This window comes from Rhinolophus hipposideros (assembly GCF_964194185.1).
Source record: "Rhinolophus hipposideros genome assembly, chromosome: 3".
Lineage (NCBI taxonomy): Eukaryota > Metazoa > Chordata > Mammalia > Chiroptera > Rhinolophidae > Rhinolophus > Rhinolophus hipposideros.
In genome coordinates this window covers 75,738,930-75,759,629 of record NC_138049.1, presented here as the reverse complement: position 1 = coordinate 75,759,629, position 20,700 = coordinate 75,738,930, and the positions used below count along the sequence as shown (strand labels likewise).

At 33.2% G+C, this 20,700-nt stretch overlaps 1 protein-coding gene across 1 annotated transcript in view; it reads right to left on the bottom strand.

The window, feature by feature from the left end:
* The window catches only part of LOC308494351 (uncharacterized protein), a gene marked incomplete at its 5' end in the record, with an annotated part of 40,516 nt that extends 22,270 nt beyond the window's left edge, over nucleotides 1–18,246 (bottom strand). Inside the window, one exon of the mRNA XM_081042087.1 lies at nucleotides 18,154–18,246. Coding sequence (XP_080898213.1) covers nucleotides 18,154–18,246 — 93 coding nt within the window. The remainder of the gene's footprint in view (nucleotides 1–18,153) is intronic.
* Nucleotides 18,247–20,700: the final 2,454 nt, after the last annotated feature.

The following is a 20,700-nucleotide window of genomic DNA, read 5'->3' as shown; positions in this document are numbered from 1 at the left end:
AGAAAACAACAATGACAACAGGAAGTTTGGCAGCGTTTTCTATTGTGTTAACCTCACAACCCTGAAGTATTTTTTTTTCAGGGCATTTTAAAATATGCTTCCAATTGGTTAGTGCATAAAGTTGCATGACGGTCGCTGAATGCGTTTTTATTTTTCTCCCTAGAGAGGGCATTAACTTAGTTCCCTGTAAATAAGAATGAAGACTGTTTCCTAAAGTATACCCATTTGGCCTTTATTACTCTTTCCTCAAAGAACAGGGTACGTTTTCATGAAGGATGAAATGGTATGTCACGATTCTATTTAGTTTTTAATTAAATGTTTGTAATGTTTAAAGAGCCACAAAATTGATTTTAGCAAGTTAGATGAAGACATGCTGAAGATCACGTTACTTTGTTTTGTCAGAGGCTTTCTTTTTAGTATATATGTAATAGAATTGATTTTATGAGGTTGATCAGAAAGGCATAAATCCCCTTCTGTAAATATTTATTATATGTTTTAATTGGTATAGAGATCAGGAAGGAAAGAGGATTACAGGATTACATAATTGTTTTGTAAACGGTCTGTACTTCTTTATAAATTTATAATATTTTTTGGTTAATAACTTCTTTGGTTATAAAATTAGTATCTTTTTACTACTTAATATCTGGAAAATTCAGGAAAGTATAAAAAGAAACAAATGTCTCCAGAGACCACCATTTCCAACACAGGTCAACTTCTTTCCAGTTCTTCCATAAAACAGGGATCATGGTGCACAGTGTACCCCACCCTGCCTTCTGCTCCCACCATATAGTGAACATTTGCCCATCTCATCAAACTTTTTTCAAAACAAAATTTATCATGTCTGTATCACATATCTTAAATGGCTGCACCTAAATCAATTTTATAATGTTGTTTTTTTCTTCTCTATAACACAGAGATGTAACATTGCCAATGAGTTCTATGTTACCTATGTACACGTAGGTAACACAGGCTCTGGCTTATGCAGATGTCCCTGGGCATTTGCCATTGCTCCGTTCCTTTCCTTCCCACTCATACAGTGTATTGTTATCAGAGTAACATTACAGAGGTAACATTGACTGCACTCTATTAAATAATGTCTAATTTTGGTATTCTTACTATAAATAGTAACAAATTACTCATGACTCCCCTCACAACTGATGTTGGATATTTTGTGACATATATCAATTGATTATCACTAAATTCAACTAATACAGGTAGACTGTGGTAATGAATGTCCCTACGTTTAAACGTCCCCTAATTTATTTCCATAAGATGAATGGCTAAAAGTAGAGTTATTCAATATAAAGGTATTAATTCTTGATATGCATCATCAAACTTGCTTTCCAGAAAAGTCATTTTAATTTCTTTTTCTTTTTTTTGTAATTAAAGGTTACCGGGGTGACAATTGTTAGTAAAGTTACATGGTTTCAGGTATACAATTCTGTAATACATCATCTATATATCACCTTGTGTGTTCACCTCCCAGAGTCAGTTCTCCTTCTATCACCATATATTTGATCCCTTTTACCCTCATCTAATACCCTTCTCCCCCTATCCTCTGGTAACCACTAAACTATTCAATTTCTAATTTCACATTCAACAATTCTGGGTTTTAAAATTAAGTTTCACTAATTTGGTATGTGAAAAATATACCCATTAAAACAAAAGTGTTTGAAATTGAGTAATTTAATCTTTTTATTCATGTTTAGGTTTTCTTCTTTCTTTATCTTTCCTACATTTATATTTATATTTATATGATATTTACATATTTATATACTATCTCATCAACTTATAAAGTTGAATGATTATTGTTTTCCTTGTGATGTGTATCTTTATTAGTATGTAGTGACCCTTTAGTCACCATTAATATCTTTTGCTTTTTCTGAAATTAGTATTTCCTGTTTTCTTTTGTGAGTGTTTGATGTATATTTGCCTGTTCTTTTATTTTTAGCTTGTCTGTATCTGGTTTTTTTTAGAGTCTCACTTGTAAGTATCATGAGGTTCAGTGTTTTTATGCTGGATCTGAATTGTTTTAGCTTTTTATTAGGCAGTTTTCAATTAATCAAATTATTATAACTAATATGTTTAAACATTTCTATCTTGAATTGTAATTTCTCATGTTTTCCTAGTATAATAGTATGTCATAAGCTTTTGCACTTTTTAGTATTTAATTGTATAGAGATTACCTTTGGGTTTATCAAAATTGTAGTTAAATTCATATTTTTAATTATCAGTTTGTAAAAGAAAAGAGATTTTGACACCCTTCATACAAAATGAGAAACTTAGCTCAGTTTCCTTCTTTACTTTGTACCTCACTTCTGTGTTTCCCTTGCTATAATCTACGATTAGACCCAGATACTTATCATTAAATTAATATTTTACTTAATGTGTCTACCTTCTGTTTTGTAACAATATTAGCAATAGTTCTTGAGATGACCTTTCTATTGAACTGGTTTGTTGTACACTAATACTTCCTCTGCTGAAGGTCTTCATTAGTATCCATCTCCTGGTCAACCTGAGTACAACTTTAACTTTTCATGACTCACACATGGATAGTTGTTTTCCGAGTTTTGCAAACCTGAGAATACCTTTCTGTTTCCTTCATACATGAAGGTCATATTCTCTGGGAACACAGTTCTTGAAATTTTACCCTCACAACTTTTCCCTAAAGAGATGTTGCTGCATTGATTTTCATAATTTTGTTTGTGGAAAATATAGTCTTATAAATAGCATATGGTTCAATTTCATTAGAAGTCATTAATTCTTTTACTTCTTGAATGCTTAAAATAAGCTTTCTTAATCATTGAATTTAAAGTTTTCTTTTTCCCAGAACATAACTCATTGTGGTTCTATTTCATTTGTTTTCATTGAATATTTGCCCTAAGTATGGTAAATAATAGTCAAGTCTTTTAGTGGTGTTATTCATGTAAAGTTGAATTTTTCCATCCTCTGGGATACATTTCATGATCATATTTACTTCAATAGTTTCTTTTTTTGTTTGTTTTCTTGAGATTACCTATAACTTTTGGGTTCTTTTTCTTCCATGATGACCACTTTCTTAAGATTTTCAACTTTTCATCATTTTTTCCTGCTTTCTGAGAAAACTTCTCAAGTTTGTCCTGAAGATCTCTGATTTGATTTTGCATAGACAAATTCTAGGTTTTATTGCTTTTATTGTGGATTTAATTCAACTAGTAAATATTTTAAATATTCAAAAATGTATTTACTTATCCATTATTTCACTGATAGATGTTAGTTTATTGTTACATTTTTTCTATTAAAAATTACTATATGATAAACATTCACATACATAACTACTGGTACACCTATTAAAAAAGAGTCTCTCTAGGGTTAGGTACATGTCTGTGAGTAGAATTTCTGAATTACAATTACAATTTTAGATATTTTGTATATATTTTGTTTATCACTTGTATTTCATAATTTTATCACACTTTCTTTTCTTTCATTCTTTTTATAAATTTCTGCTCCTATTTCACAGAGAAAATATTTTCTTACATCTTGTAAAGGATGACAAACATCATTCTAAAGTAGTTAAAGTAACTTTAAGATATACAAATAAATATAAATAGCTATTTATATATATCTATATATAGTTATTTATGTATATAATATCTATATATAAATAGCTATTTATATATATTTATATATAAATATATACACATATTATGTATAAATAGCTATTTATATCTAGTTATCTTAATATGTCTATTTATATATATGAGAGAGAGAGAGAGAGAGAAAGAAAAAATTATATTCTTTTCCCTTTTGCTTCAATTACACCATTTTCAATTTGTTGTGGGTTTTGGGTGTTTTGTCTCTACTCATACTTTTCTATGCAAATGATTCGTCAGTAGATTTTTAGCACCACCATTTTCCCACTGTTAGACAGGCAAATATTCCAGCTCTTAGAGCAATTATTGGCATATGTTGTAATTGACAATTTTATAGGCTTATGATGGAGTCTTCTTCTTTAACATCAATTTCTGACTTTCTGCCCATCTGGAAAGTTGTAGTACATGAAAAACTAAAATTCCCAGCATGCTCGGCTTTCAGGGCTCTTTCTCTACCTAATTGTTTGACATCCCCGGAGATCCCTTCCAGACTCTTGCACAGATTAGCTTGAGAATCTTAGTTTCCTTGCATTGTGTGTGTGTGTGTGTATGTATATATATATATATATATATGTATATATATATATATATATATATATATATATATATATATATATATATATATATATATTTAAACAAATATGGGTAAGAAGTTATAAAAAGCTTCATTAGGGGTTCCTACCCAGGTTCTCCTTTAAAATAGACCGCTTTTTATATTTCAGATAGATCCTTCCAACCTAAAGGGAATTTCTGTTGTCCTAATATCTTGAGTTCTGGAGGGCACTTTGTATTTTTGTATTTCTATTACTCAATTAAGCAATCAACGATGAAAATAAATAATTCAAAGAATTGATCATCATACACAGTCTAGTTGTTGTTTTTCGTTGTTGTGCTTTTTTTTTGGAACTTCCTGCTGACCTGATTCCTTATAAAATAACACAACAATTAGTTGCTGGTTGTGCAGACATCTTACTGGAATTAACAGAGTGCCATCTGTCGAGGTGCATGATATGCTCTCTAGTATCAGTCCTTATTGCTTTGTGGAACTCAAAGCACGTCACGATTTTATTTTATTTCTGATTTTTTAAAATCTGTCAGGGTTACTATAAGGAACACTTAAAATTCCCATCTTACAGATGACCAGCATGAGGCAAAAAGCAAGGGAATAGTGCTATAATCACTCTAAAAATTAATAGTGTAACTCAAGTCACAATACTTCTGGGTAGATGGTTTTTCTCACTCCTTACCGTCTGAGCAACTTTCCCTGTTATCATAGGTATTTGTACCTATTGGTGAGGAGCATCCCGGCCAGTGCTGCTCCCTCTGGGAAGACAAAGTGCACATTTATCAGGACACCTTGAGGAGCGTGAAGAGGAAAGGGTTACTTGCCCAGCTACGTGTGGCACTCTCACATTTACTATTTTAGGAATTATCACTAACATTGGTTCAATATTTTTCTTCAGTAAACTAGCAGGTATTTTAGTGATCTTAACATATCTTTGCTTAGAGAAGTATTAGTTATTTGCACTCAGAGCAGCCTGGCATGTCCAGAAAATTAGAGAGGTCTTAATGGATATCTGTTATCTCAGATAAAAAAAAATATACAATACTCTCTGATTTTCTATTACATTTCTAAAAGTTTTAGTATTTTTTAGTAATTTATGCTTTGGAGAGAGACATGTATCTAGTAGTTTGTGGCTCAGAGATACTTAGGCTTCATTAACAAAGGGGTATCTACTCTTTCTTATGGAAGAATAGAAAGAGATATAGGAAAACATAGGGCAAAAATAATAATAGTCATAGTCATAGAAACAGTAATAATAATAGAAACAACTCAAATTTTCGATGCGATTGCAATGTCTCTGTTTCTTTTCTATTACTTTGAAATGCATTTAAACTTCAGTACTCATATGAGGTAAACATTATCATCTTCATTTTACAGATGACAAAAATTACACTAAGAAACTCTCCCAAGGCCTTCCAGCACATGTATTGTGGAGCCAAAACTCACACCCAAGCAGTCTCAGACCAGCGCTCATACTTTTTTCCGCCATGCCATCTTCCCTGCAAGGAGTGAGCCTAGAGAGTTTTCAAACCTGTTTTATAAGCCAAGCTGATAAGGTTAGCCAACTAATCCTTGGTGGATCAATCGGTGCTCAGTTCATATGGGAGAAATTAGCAAACCATTTCCCAAAAGGACAAATTCAAAAAAAAAATAATAGTGCTAAAGGGCACATGCTTATGGAGATTAATTCAGAGGTACTGTCTCTTTGAGACATCTTTCCACATTCCTTCATTTGTTTCACTCCACTGAGATTTGCCCAGCCCCCAGCTTAACCTTTGCTTCCTTGGCTTACTTAGTAGTCTCAAAAGTTGGAAACATTATGAAAAGAAGCACAAGTGTCGGAGCAGCCAGCTGGCAGAGGGAAATTCCAGTCATATTGTACATCCCCTTGTGAGCTTTTTATTTCAGTTGTTCTTTGGCACACACAAGTCAAAAGCTCAGCTGGCTGTCTGCTTCTTGAGGCATGACAACTCTGCAATATTGCAAATGTCCAAACACAATTAACCAGATCTGGTCTTCATGGACTTTGAGCAAACGTTAGTGAGTGAAAAAAATTATAAGCCAGTGCTTGGGTCAGTTGTTGTTGAGAAATAGAGTCACAAGAAGAGAAGAGAACAATCCTCTTTATTCTGTGGCTTTGGGTCTCCAGTAGGCTAAAAGACCAAAAAACAAGTCCCTAAACATAGCCCTATTGTATCATAACCATGCTCAGAATTGCTCTGTGGCTCTGTGGTGCTTAGAAAATAAAGTCAAGGCACGTCACTTGGCATTTCAAGCGTATCTATGCTCTGGCTACAGTCTTCTATCTCATCTCATCTGTTGAACATGCCAGGCTGCTATTCAAATGCTACACAACTGGCATAGCTATGGCATTGTCTGCACACAACATACATTCTGATTGGTCAGTGTTTATGCCTTGATAGGTATTAAATCTTCTTAATAGCACCCCTTCTTCACATATGTTTTATACGCTGTAGTTAAAAAAAAAAAGAAATCCTATTCATTTCTTCTACTAGATTGTATGCTTCTTAAATTCACTAATTGTTTCTTATTCAATTTTATATTGACCATAATACCTAGCACTTTCTGGGTCCATAGTAAATGTTAAGCCAATTTGTGGTGTGAATAAAAAAATGAAGCACGCTGAGAGAATATACTTCTGTGTTTCTCATCGTTCCCTGACAAGGGAAAACAGTTGTGGATGGGCTAGCTTAAGAAGGGAGCATGTATATATTTCTGGATTCTGTTGGCACAGAATTTCCCAAAACCTATGGCAATGCAGAGAGAGATTGTGAAACTGTGTTTTGTTTCTTAGTGGGCAGAGAGCAGAGAGAACCTCCTCAGAAGCTCAGATAGTTTCTGTGGAAAGGGAAAATGTTAGGCCAACATACAGGATCCAAGGAAAGAATAATATAGGGTTCCCTTGACTGAGAAATATCCAAGAGTTTCACTCAAGACGTACACTCTGGGAACCATAAATTTAAACCCCCATGACAGCAACCACTATTATCTGCCCTGGTGTCAAGAAATGAGGGAAACTGATAATTATTCAATATCGACTAGTGCCTATGAGAGATATTTTTAAAAGTCAATCTCAGACTTTACTGCCAGGCTGCCTCAATTCAAATTCTGCTTATCGCATTCACTAGCTATATTATCTTGTGCCTCCTTTTCCTCACAAGTTAAATTGGAATAATAATAGTCTACCTCACAGGATGGACAAGAGGGTTATAAAATAAATAGACACTTATAAAGTAGTGAGAATACAGGCTAGTTATGTAGCAAATAACGTATAAGCACTTATTAAATAGAAAGTATGGATCCATTATTTCCCAAGAAACATTATTTTATGTGGTAGTTCATTATAATTTTACAGGCACTAGAATGTAATACTATCAGGCACTATAGTAATACTATCATAGTAGCCCACAACTTAAAAATACTCAAATGACCCTAACATGAGAACAGAAAAACATTGTGGTATATATTCACACAAAAGCAGAACATACAGCAATGAAAACAAAAGACCTACTGCTATTTAAATGAGTATGATTGAACCTCACAAACACTATATTAAGTGAAATAAGCCCAAAACACAAAAAAATACATACTGTATGATTGCATTTATATAAAATACAAAAACTGACAAAACTAATCTGTGCTTTTCGAGGTCAGGATCAGTGTTACCCTCATGTACAGGAAGTTTTGTGGGGTGCTGGCAATATTCTGTTTCTTAGTTTGGGTGCTGGTTACACAGGTATGTTCATTTTGTGAAAATTCATCAGGTAGTAGTATGTTTATGATATACGTACTTTTGCATAACTATTTCACTTCATTAAGAAGTTTGGAAAATGTTGTGATATGTAAGAAGAACCCATTGAAATAATGAGTTAGTAAGTGATCGTAGATTAATATGTGAACTAGTAAGGTGATTAGAAAGATAATCAGTAAAATCTTTAGAGTATGCAGATGGGACCTGCTGGTGGTGAGAACCAACCAAAAAAAGATTTGCAAGCATTTTTGGCTGCTGGATTATAACAAAACCTATAGTTGAGTTTTTATAGTTGAGTAAAACCTTTAGGTGAGTTTTCTTTTGCTCCTTCATGGCCATCTCAAATTGGCACCACTTTTGCTTCCCTGGAATTTTCATTAACATGAGTTCAAGTGGTATGGCGGCACTGGAGAAGGTATCTCCCTGTCTAAACTTTCTTCTACTTCATTCCGTTGTCCCCCCTGAGCCCCTGCACACCCCGTCTCCCAGTGCTCACAGTTACATTTCCCTCCTCTCCTGACACTGCCTTTCTTGACAGTTCTTGCTGTCCTGGAGGCCTTTTAGCACAGGGACCCCTATGTCCAGTCAATAGCCAGTCTACATTCCTATAATTACTATTGCCTTCAAAGAAAAATAAGTATAATTAAGGAGTTAGTATTTATTATCACAAAAACCACTAAGTACCTTTCATGTAGATGCATTGTTTATCTTAGAATTAACAAGTTAATAAGTAGTCTTTCTTTATTAAAAATACCATTGATATCAATGCAAATGACACAGATACCCAGAAAATATTGAATTTGTTGGTAAAGTTATTCTGGTAATGACTCAACTTATCCATATGCTCAGGAAAGTATGTGTCTATGAAGGGCTAACTTCAGGGATTCCAAAGTTTTGTGTGGTTAGATAAAAGAGTGACAAGAAGAATTTGCTAGTTTTGTACAGAAGTTTGACTTCTTGGAGGAAATGGTAATTCAAAAGGAGGTTAAATGGAGGAAGGCAATTAGATGGTGGGTGGAAGGATATGGAAATGGAAGTTTCCTGGCTTGTGAGCTACTTGTTTTTTTAGTGACAAAATAGAGGAGTAGTTAAAATCTGGTTGGCTCTTGCTAATTCTTTATTGAATGAATGAATGAATTAATAAATAATTGAATGAATAAAAGAAATGGGTTCATCTAAAAGAAAGGCTTTGAGTCTGTTGGTGAAGATCTTACATTCTAATCTATTGTAGGTGGATCTTTGATTAAGCTTTCAGAAAGTTAAACTCAGAAACCATTATTTTCTGGATTCTAGATTTTCAATTAAGAATGTGCTGTATATTTCACAAGACTCAGGAGGTCCTTGTGAAGTACAGTAATATGTTCTTATCGCTAGATGTAGGTACATCTAGATAAAATTCATATAAACAGCATTTAAACCAATTTTATAGCTTCAGTAAATTTTAATTATGATGAGCATAAATGTTAAGTATAATGAGAACAAAATAGTTTATCATATTTTAAGGAATTGTTTTTCAAGAAATTTAATACCTGATTGTAGACTTATTTTAGTGCTTTCAGATAATAGTATTTCCAAAAAGATTTAAAAGGTCTGTAAGAATCTTGCAAATCTGACAGCCCATTATCCGTTTATCAGTAGAGAAAACAATGATTTACTGTTATATTTTTCCTTATTTATACTTTACATATTTAAGCAATACTTAATTCTTTTAACTGCTGTCTGGTAGGTATTATAATTTCTATTTTACAGATGAGAAAACTGAGATTTACTAAGGAACTTATCCAGGTTACAAGAAGCAGGGTTCAACCTAGGTTCTTCTGGTTCCAAAATGTGTTTGATTTCTACTGTGCAATCCTGTCTCTAGAAATAGACACATGAATGTCAGATGAAGGAACACACACACACACACCATAAATAGCAAATTTCTATCTCTCTATTCTAATCCAAAACCTTGTATTAACATCAAAAGCATACCAGTGCTATAATAATTATATAGATAGTAAAAATGTAACAAAAGCATATTCTGAATTGGATAGAACGTGATTTATTCTTATAATCATTCAACTGAATGTAGTCTCTCCATTGACTCAATTGTAATTGAAACACAGTGAAAGTTTAGAAATTTTATGGCTGATGGTTCCTTTCACTTACCTCTTCCTTTGTAAATGTCACTGAGTGCTAGGAATCACTCCACTGCAAAGGATTCCCACGTTTCATGCTCCACTTTCTCTGACACTGTGTTGCTTCCTATGATGATGATAGTGGGGAGACACTTAATGAAACCCCTTTTACTCTGGTATGTGTCAGTGTAGTTTAATAGAACAACTTCTCTTGGGCTTTTTCAAACATTATTTCTCTATTTCATATTGCTGCTAAGTATGTCACTACTAAATCGAAATTTCTAGGGAAAGAAATAATCCATATGTTGTTTTTCCCTTTAGCATATTTTAACCACATGGTACTAGAAATGGGAATGTAACAGTGCTAGTAATTTAGACTCCCTGTGCTGTCAACACTACAATTCCCTTGCTAATTTAAAAAAAAAGATCCTCACAACTGGCCTGGAAAAATTGTCTTTGCCAAATAATTAAGAAGCAGGGTTAGGAGAGAAAATGTAACCGAGAGGTGCACTTATGATGAAATGGGCCTGGGCCTGAGGACGCCATTCAAGACCTTAGTTTACACAACAGACTAAACTCCTGTGAGAATTCTCTTTGTTTGTACTTAATTCTGGCTCGGAACCAAGCTCCCAGGTTGTCACTGATACACTTCACATTGTTGTTAACATAAGGGCTAAGTCTGTAGCATTACATTTCATTTGATTTACATTTACTGAATCCTTCAGAACTGACAGGAGTTATTCTGGGTAACACTATAAAAATGTTTTCAACAGTAGAAGAACAACAAATGTCTTTGACGTTAAACTAATGGGATTTTAAGTTTTTTTTTATAAAGTGTACATGAAATAAAGCTTTGTTATGGTTATAAGCTAGAAAAGTTAGGAACCTAATCATATAGAGATGAAATGTCCATTGGTCTAATATAGCTATTAATATAAATTTTAAAAAGATCAAATATGATGTGAAAATCATGATTTGATCATGATATATGCATATGCTTTTTAATGGACAGCTTAATTACACTTGCTTGTATTTTATTTAGTATTTTTACATCTATGTTTACATCTATGTTTTACAGCTATGTTTATATGAGATTGGTCTATACTTTTCTTATACATTCCTTGCCTTGTATTGATTATTGTTTTGTTTTTACTGTTCTTGTGGTTATCTGCAACAGTTCATATAAACCCACAGTGTTTTTTTCTTGGAGTCAAGGTTACCTTGAAAATTATCTGGACTTCAGATCTTTTGTGGAATCTAACAATAATTTAATTATTAATAATCCAATTTTTAAAGGTTCATTTCCTTATTGTGGCTTTCCATTTTATCTTGAGTTTTTCTTAGTGATTTATATTTTTCTAAAAATTATTTCATCAAATTTGTAAATTTTATTTGTAATTTTTTTCCCCTAGTATATCCTATGACTTTTTAGAATCTTCTGGTATCTGTAGTTAGTCCTCTTTTAATTTCTAATATTGTTCTTTCATATCAACTCTCTTTGTTCCTTGAATATATTTCTAGAGGTTCTAGCTGATTGTCTTAATCCACTCTATTGCTTCTTAGTTTTCCATTTTATTATTTTTTTCTCTTATTTTTATTCTTTCCTTTCTTTTACTTTCTTTAGGTTTGCTTTACTATACATTTTTAGTTTCTTGAGTTGAACACTGTATATTTTTAAATTCTTTTTACTTTATTTGTTTTCAATGCATGTAGTCTACAGTAAGTTTAGTTTACAAACTTACTGTAAATGTACTTTAGGTTTATCACACACATTTTTATATGTAGCATATAGAAAACTTACTCTAAATATTTTGTAATTTCCATTGCTGTTTCCTCTTTGATTCAAAGATTGTTTAGGAGTTTTTAGTTTCTATTCACACGTAAATATTTTACTATATTTTTAACGATAATTTCTAACAACTTAATTATCTGAAAACATATTCTATATAGTATCATTTCTTTATAGTTTATTAAAACTTACTTTGTGGCCAATATTCTTCCTTGTGTACTGAAAATTTTATTTTCTATTTTCTGGGCATATATATATATATATATATATATATATATACACACACACACATATATATATAATACATCTATACAATGTACATATTTATATTATATATTAGACAAATATTATTAATGTTATTTTTCAAATCTTTTATAAATTTACTATTTTTTTCTACTCGATCTCTCAGTTTCTAATAAAGGTGTGTTAAACTCTTACTGTGCTTATGATTTTGTGCATTTCTCCTTGTCAGTCTTCTTAATTGTCCCATTATCTTTGATAACTCTTGTCTATCAGTTAGGGCATGATCAGAGAATCAGAACCACTGTGAGCAATGTTGAAAGAAGGATTTAGTACAGGGCTTTGAAGGAATGTAATAGTGGCCTCTGGTTACACTATCAGTGCTGCTTCTCGTCTGGTGCTGGGCCTGCAGAAAACTGGCAAAAGCCAGGAAGGAAAATGGACATGAAGTGGGCAGAGCAAGGGTAAACCAGAACCTGTGAGGACAGGGCAGAAACCCAGAGGACGAGTGGAACCCATGTTTGTATCTCACCGCCTTCAAGCCTTGACCTTCGATGATATAGGTGACCTGCAGGAGAAGCTGGTGCCCTTTGTCACAGAACTGTGTACACTGGTGTAGATGTCTGAGAAACTTCTGGAGGTGATTCAGGAGGAGTCAGAGGAGCCCTGGGCCCAGGGCCTGCCTTGGATGCTGTAACTGCTGAGCTGAAGAGCTCAAAAGTGGCTACTACTTAACTTCTGCCCTCCAAATTTCATGCAAATTTCTATTGAGGCCAACCCTAAACTGGAAACATCTAGGGAAGGAAATTCTGGGAAGCCTAGTTCCAGTTTAGCTAAGTTGATACGAGGCAAACCCCTCATGGGTTCCTTTCATTACTATTTTAGTTTCTTTCTTTATACCTTTAAATGCTTTTAGCCTTTATTTTATCTGATATCAACATCTTATGCTGCTTTCTGTTGTTTACGTTTTGCTTGATAGGAATTTCCCATCACTTTATACATAAGTTTCTGTTTGCAGTAGCCATGAAAATGCATGTCTTGGTCTCCTGATCAGAAAACATAATTAACCGGGTGCTCTGTGACACACCACCATATTCAGGATGAAACCACACTTGCCATAGCCCACTCTCAGTTGAGGACTGAGAATATTGGGGAAAGCTAACGCAGACCCATTTCTGGGACATGTAGGACTCGATAACCAGGTGACTTTGACTCAAGGACTACAGATTAGAAGGTTAAAAAATTTCTTGGAACTGCACAGCAGTCCAAGACTCTTCCTACTTGGTCCTTCCTTTTCCCTGTTCTTCACAGGGTCCAGATCGGCATCATAGACAGAAGGCTCCCACCCCTTCCTCACCTTTCCCTTTCGTTTCACAGGCATTTTCTCCAACAAATTTCCTACATGTCTAATCCCCAGCTTCTTGGAAAACGTAAACTAAAGCACTGTGTATGTGTATGGTATTAAAGTGTGTTTTTAAGAAGCATGGAATTTTTAAACTACCAAATCTTTCTTTCAATAAACGAGTTTAATCTACTTAAACTTTATTGTGATTTATAATATATTCAATCTTACTATTTTATTGTTTTCTGTTTACTAGCCTTTTTCTTTACCTTTAATTTTTCCCCTTTCATGGTTTCAATTTGACTGCAAAAGCCTATCAGTCAGAAAAAGCTTGTGATACTGGAATAACAGACCCAAAATTTTGGTGGCTTCAAATCAAGGTTATTTCTCACTCATTCTACATGATCATTGTGAAGTGACTTATTTAGTCACTCAGAAACCCAAACTGAGGCAGGCTTTCTCAAGACATGCTTCTATAAGAGAGGCAGAGGAAAGAGAATATGTCAAACACCTACTTGACTCTAAAATTGCCATCTACAAGTAACACAGGCCACTTCCACCTCCATTTCATTGACCAAAAGAAGTTATTTGGTCACATGTGAATTCAAATGGGCAAAGAGATGCAATACTATCATGTGTCTAGATACAATAGGATGTTTGTATGTGGCCCTATTAACTCTCTACCTTTTCTCCCCGTCTGCTGGGTTGCAAACTCTAAAATATATTCTTCTCATGTTAATGGTTATTCTTAAATATGTTTAAAACACACTTAATTATACTTATTTTCCTAATAAAGTCTAAAATGCATGTAATATTTTGTCTTCTACTCAAATTCAACAAGAATCTTAATGGTCTTTACTGTATAATTTTTTAAAAATTATATATTCTTTTTTTGACCATTGTTCTATATCAATTACCATATTTTTTATTTCAAGATTTCTGTTTTTTTCTTTTTCATATCTACCAGTTCCGATTACATTCCTGCCTGTTTTTGTGTCACAATTTTTCTGTTTCTTTAAATCAGGAGTTTGCAACTATATGGTTCATGGTCCATACCTGGCTCACTGTCATTTCTATAAATAAAGTCTTCTTGGAACACAGCCACACCCATTAACTTATGTATTGTATAGAGAGCTTTCTCTCTGTAACAACAGAGTTGAGTAGTTACAAAAGAGACAATATGATCAGCAAAGTCAGAAAATATTTGCTACCTGGCATTTTATTAAAATAAAGTTTGCAGACGCCCCTGCTTTAAACGATAGGACTTCATTATTCATTTATATATATGACGGTGTTGTAATAAGGACTGTGATGGAGTCATTATAAGACACAGTGAATTTAATTTACTTTTTTCATGGGCTACACTACATTTTGAAAACTGAGTTTAAATGGAATTATTCAAATAAATCAGATTTTTAATTCAGCAGAAAGGAAGTATTTGCATAGAATACAATGTAAAAGTAATTTCAATAAAGAATCTTAGTTCTGCTTTTGAAAATGACAGAAGATAAATAAAATTGGTTACTTAGTAGAGCTATAAATTTTCATCAAGGCAAAGAAGCAAAGGCAATTATATGCATATGAATAAAGAGTAACTCATGAACTATGATGCCAGTAATATCCACTAATAATTTTTCATTTATCCAAAATCTTTAATTTTAGAGCCCTGGTAATTAATGTCCAGCTGTTAGTTTATTGCTTAATAGGTAAGGAAACAAAAGAAGTGATTGTTCATTTTCTATTAAGATTGGATTTGATGGCTTTATAGTCTTTTTTGTTCTCTTGTTTTTTTTTATTAATTTCAGGTATATAAAACAATGTAATAATTAGACATTTATCATTTATATCCCTCACACAGTGATAACCCCCCTCCCCCCATTACTACCCCTGACATCGCATACAGCCATTACATTTCCACTGTTTCTATTCCTAATGCTGTACTACGCTTCTTGTATATATATATGTATATATATTTATATATATAATTGTAGTTTTTTTGGTTCTCTTTTTGGTATCCAGATAACCCCTTAAGTTGAAGAGTCGCAAGGTGGAAGGAGGCTGACACCCTAGGCTAGACTAGAAATATCCACATTGGACTGTTAGATGAGTGAGAAATAAACTTGTGTTCCACCACTGAAATTTGGTGGTTTATCTATTACTGTAGCTATTTTTGTCTAACCTAATGCAAGGCTGCCATCCCACAACCATTTCCCAGCAATTTTTTTTTTAAAGTCTTTTTATCTCAAAGATATATGACTTTCTATAGCTCTGATTCATGTATATCAGGGAAGTGCAAAAATTTGCGTTATATTCATTAAAGTTATTTCTAGATAACCAGCTCATAAGTGTTTACAACTGAATACAAGCTGTATTTAGGTAATGAGATTTTTTTTCATTAAAGCAAAGTAAGACACATTTTATTTGTTTATTAAGTGGTATCTCGGCAATCCCTTTCTATTGAATGGCTGCTTATTTAATTTTTTAAAATTAAAGTCTCACAAACTGAATGAGATTTAAATAAAGTCTATAGAATTTTAAAAAATTATCATCAGGATGGATATGCTGCACAGCATACTAAATCCTAGATAACCAAAACAGTGCTTGCCTAGTGAAGCTTGTAAAAGACTATTTTAGTACCAATAAAGTAAAGGAGTTTCAACCCTTATATAAACAATTTTCACTACACCCTCTTGAAATTGCTTATCTGTTTCTCCTAATAGATATTTATTGAGCCATTGCCATGTTAAATCTACCATGCTGGGCCCTGTAGGCAGTGAAAAACAGTTATGAGTCATTGTCTCACAAAATCTGCCCTCCAGGTTCTTAAATTTTGGAGGTAAAATGTACTCAAATGTACCATATGAAATAGTGTATGATAAATGCCAAGAGTCATAGAGCAATAAGTGATGCAGGGACTTAATCCAGAGAAGGGAATACAAACCCTTCCCTATGTCTATAGTGGGTGTGTTCCTCCTCCTTCTGTGCCCATGGATTTGGGTTTCTTGTCACCTGGGAAGCATTCTTCCATTTCTGCAATTTAATTCTTTTATATTTCTTTTTATCTACATCTCTCTAGTGGAAAAAACCCAAACCATAATTTTATAATTATGGTTTAATCTTCCTTGTTCTTTCTTTTAGAGGGGAAGCAGTGGTCTCATGATTTTATATATTCTTATAATAAATTCTTTTTCTGCTTTAATTTGTCAGAATTATTTTTGATGTTTGCAAACAAGAGCAGAAATGATATTATTCATTGTGTATTAATAAACAGAAATTTGTAACTTAATCACAATCATATAAATTGAATTATAAATTATTTAATTTCAGGTAATATTCAAATGATTATTATAGGAAATTACTATAACCAAATGCATATAAATATGATTAGTAGTTCTTCAAGATCCTAAATCTTTTAATTCAACTAAGTTCCATTTCTTTTGATTCTGTCCTGAAGCATAAATACATAAATATAATACTTTTGTATAGCCTCACACTTTTATTTACTATTTTTACAGAGGGTGCTGAAAGATATATACACATTTTAAGACAGGAAAAAAACTGTATTAAAATTGTAATACAATGGATGATGCTAGCATTCATTTGATTAATGCCATTTTTTGAGCGAATGTCATACTACACGTTGCTACTTAATTCAACTTTGAAAACTAATACATAGATAACATCTCTTAAAATGTGTATATATTTTTTGGCTATATAGGTATACATATATATATATATATATAAATTGTAATATTTTATGTACACACACATTTTGATTATATTAATCATTTTTCTGCCTCTTTTCTGGGACCTCTCCAGTTTCTTATAATTCTATAATCATAGGAAGACGAAATGAGAGAGAGAGCATGAGAAAGAACACACAATATCTTTCCCAGTTTTCTTATCTTTTATAAAACTACTCCTCTTTCTTTTAGGGACCATTGTATATTCTACAGACAAAATGCCATTACTTCAAATTTTGTGCTGATCTTGTAAATAAATACTTAATCCTCTATCTTACATCCTTGCATTTTATTTTTTTGTTCTTTATCCAGTGGACACCTGATTGGAAACAAATGTTTCTAGGTTATCACATATGTTTATCAATTTTCCAACTTTAATCTTGCTAAATGATCACAGTGCATTCATCTAATCCAATAGCGCGTTTCATTTCTTAAATAAGATATTTGCATAGTTATATACAGAAGTATTTTAATTTTTAGTGAAATTATTGAAACAGTTTAAAATATGATTTCAGAAATGCTCGCATAGTCTCTTTCTTTGTTTTTGTTTTGTTTTTGTTGTTGACCTGTTACCTATGGTGATAGACCTTTCTGCCCATGGCCAAGGGCCCAATTATTTTGTGTTTACCAAGAAATCTTCTTAAGCTCCTAATTCTTTTACTCTGTAGTGCATTCATCAACCTCTGTTATGCTAAAATCCCATTTTCTCTACATGAGACACTTTTCTCATTTGATAGGAACAGCCTTCCCACTAGTTGAGGGAATTGGTTTTACCACTTGTTCCATCGAGAGAGACTGTGCTAGTAACTCAGTGAAGGACCTGAACCCCAGAATGAGGAAGCCGAATGTAGTAGATTATATTAATGTCAAAATGTGCTGCCTGGTCCTTATTGGGCACAAGTTGGGCCATCCAGGAGGGAAGATTATGCCTCCCTGATATCACGTTTTACCACGTGCCTTGCTTTGGCTAATAAAATCTGAATAGCAATGTCATGTGCTAGTTCTGGGCAGATGCACTGCAAGCCGTTGCGTCGTTCTGCCATTGCTCCTTTCCTCCTACTTTTTAAGAGTAGCAGTGTCCCAAGTAAGCACTGATCCTCAGTCTGTGTCCCAGAAAAAAAGAAGACACATGCACAACTGTGTAACATGACCAAGACATAAAACATTGTGATTTTAAATTATTAAAATTCAAAAATTATTTCTTACTGTGGAACACTCTGGTAAAAGTTCAATTTTACCCATAAGGTCTTTTGAGGTTTAGAATTATATGCTGCGTGTATGGGTTGGTTCCAAAAGCAAGCATAGAAGGACAATTCTGGAAGTGTTTAAAATATTTGTATATGTTCATTCATGAGAAATATTTCTTATAAGATTAGAGATGACAACTTGAAGAGTTTTCACTGATTCCCCAGTGTCCTATCGATGTTCTCTTTTTCTCTTTTGCATTCAGTGCAGAATGTAAATATTGGTATGCTTCAGCGTTTCATCAGTTAGACTTGCATGCTCCTTGGAAGAAGGGACTTTGTCATATCTGACTGTAGGCACAGCATCTAGCACAGGACCCAGACCAAGCAGGCACTCCTAGATGTTGATTGATATGTAGGCAAAAACCTGCAAGCTCAAAAAGCCAAAGTGTCGAATTTCCAGTGAAACTTGACCTGATCTGAACTCATTTGCCAACGAAACCTGATCTGAATGAACACAAAAGTATTTATAGACATTAATCCACCCAGAATGGGCATTTATAAATTTGAGTGAAGAAACATTAACCATTTCATTGTTGGGTGCTGTCCTAGGCCCCCTGGGTGATGTTACATGATACATAGTATACATAGTATATTACCTGTCTAAAGTTCCTGAAATTCTTATTTCTAAGACACAACCTGGCTCTGAGAATGTAAGATAAGAGATTTTAGATCTGTGTCAGCAAATGAACATTTTCTGGACTGTGACGAACCCTTTTCCTCTGTAGTTATGTCATACATACTTTCACTTTTTACTGGATAGATGCCTTCTTGGATTCTTCATAGCCAGCTTGAATTAATTTCTAACTTTCAGGTGTTGGTGCAGATGTGGAGAAAAGGGAACCCTCATGCACTGTTGGTGGAATTGTAAATTGGTACAACCACTTTGGAAAACAATATGGAGGTTACTCAAAAAATTAAAAATAGAACTTCCATATGACCCAGCATTTCTACTTCTTGTATTTATCCAAAAGAATCCAGAACATGAATTTGAAAATATATCTGCACCCCTATATTCATTGCAGCATTGTTTATAATAGCCAAGATATGGAAGCAACTTAGGGGTCCATTGATAAATTCACAGAGAAAGAAAATATGGTACATATATACAATAGAATATTACTTGGCTATAAAAGAATGAAATCTTACCATTCACGACAACATGGATAAATCTAGAGGATACTATGCTAAGTGAAATAAGTCTGACAGAGAAAGATGAATACCATGTTTCACTTATATGTGGAACATAAAAAAGAAAACAAATGAACAGACTAAACAGAAATAAACTCATAGATACAGAGAAAAATATTGTGGTCACCAGAAGGGAGGGGAGTTGGGAGAATGGGTGAAAAAGGTGAGAGGGATTAGGAAGCATAAATTGCTAGTTATAAAAATAGTCATGGAGTTGTAAAGTACAGCATGGAATATAGTCAATAATATTGTAATAACTATATATGGTGTCAGATGGGTGCTAGACTTATTAGGGTCATCCCTTTATAAAGTATACAAATGTTTTACCACTATGTTGTATACCTGAAAGTAATATAATATTGTATGTTAACTGTAATTGAAAAATAAATAAATAAAAAGAATTTAGCACCCGACTACATGAAAAGAGCATGCTTGCAATTTCAGCATCCACAATTTGACAATAATATGACTTTACTAACATGTAGATTATAAATGTTGAAGGCTCTTGTTTATATGGTCTTTCATGGTAGCATTAAGAAACACATGTAAATATTAAGATACTTTTAATCTATAGAGTAATTTCACACTGTGAAAGTGGCTACTTTGGAGGTTTAACAGAAAAATTAACTGTGTCTACTGTGGACAAATATTTGTTTCTAGTGCTTCTATTTAAGAAATAACAGTCATCCTGGATTAGGAATTCATCAACAATGTAGAATTACACAGTGGGTTAGAAGATCATACGCTGGCGCGCGCACACACACACACACACACAGGAATGGACAAAAATCATGTGTTCTATTGCAAAGTACCAATGAGTCTGGGCATTTCAGTTTGTAATTATATGATTCCAAATTTTTATAATCTATAAATGGCACTGATAGATTAACGCTGCTCATGCTTAGATCTATGAAGCTACTATATTTTCTTTATGTATAAAATGTTATATAATCACAGATAAAATGGCAATAAAATATACACTAATTTTAATGTAGTCAATACCATTCATCGCTTTTTGATATGAACTGCTTTATATTCTGATTATGTTGCTGCTATAAAATG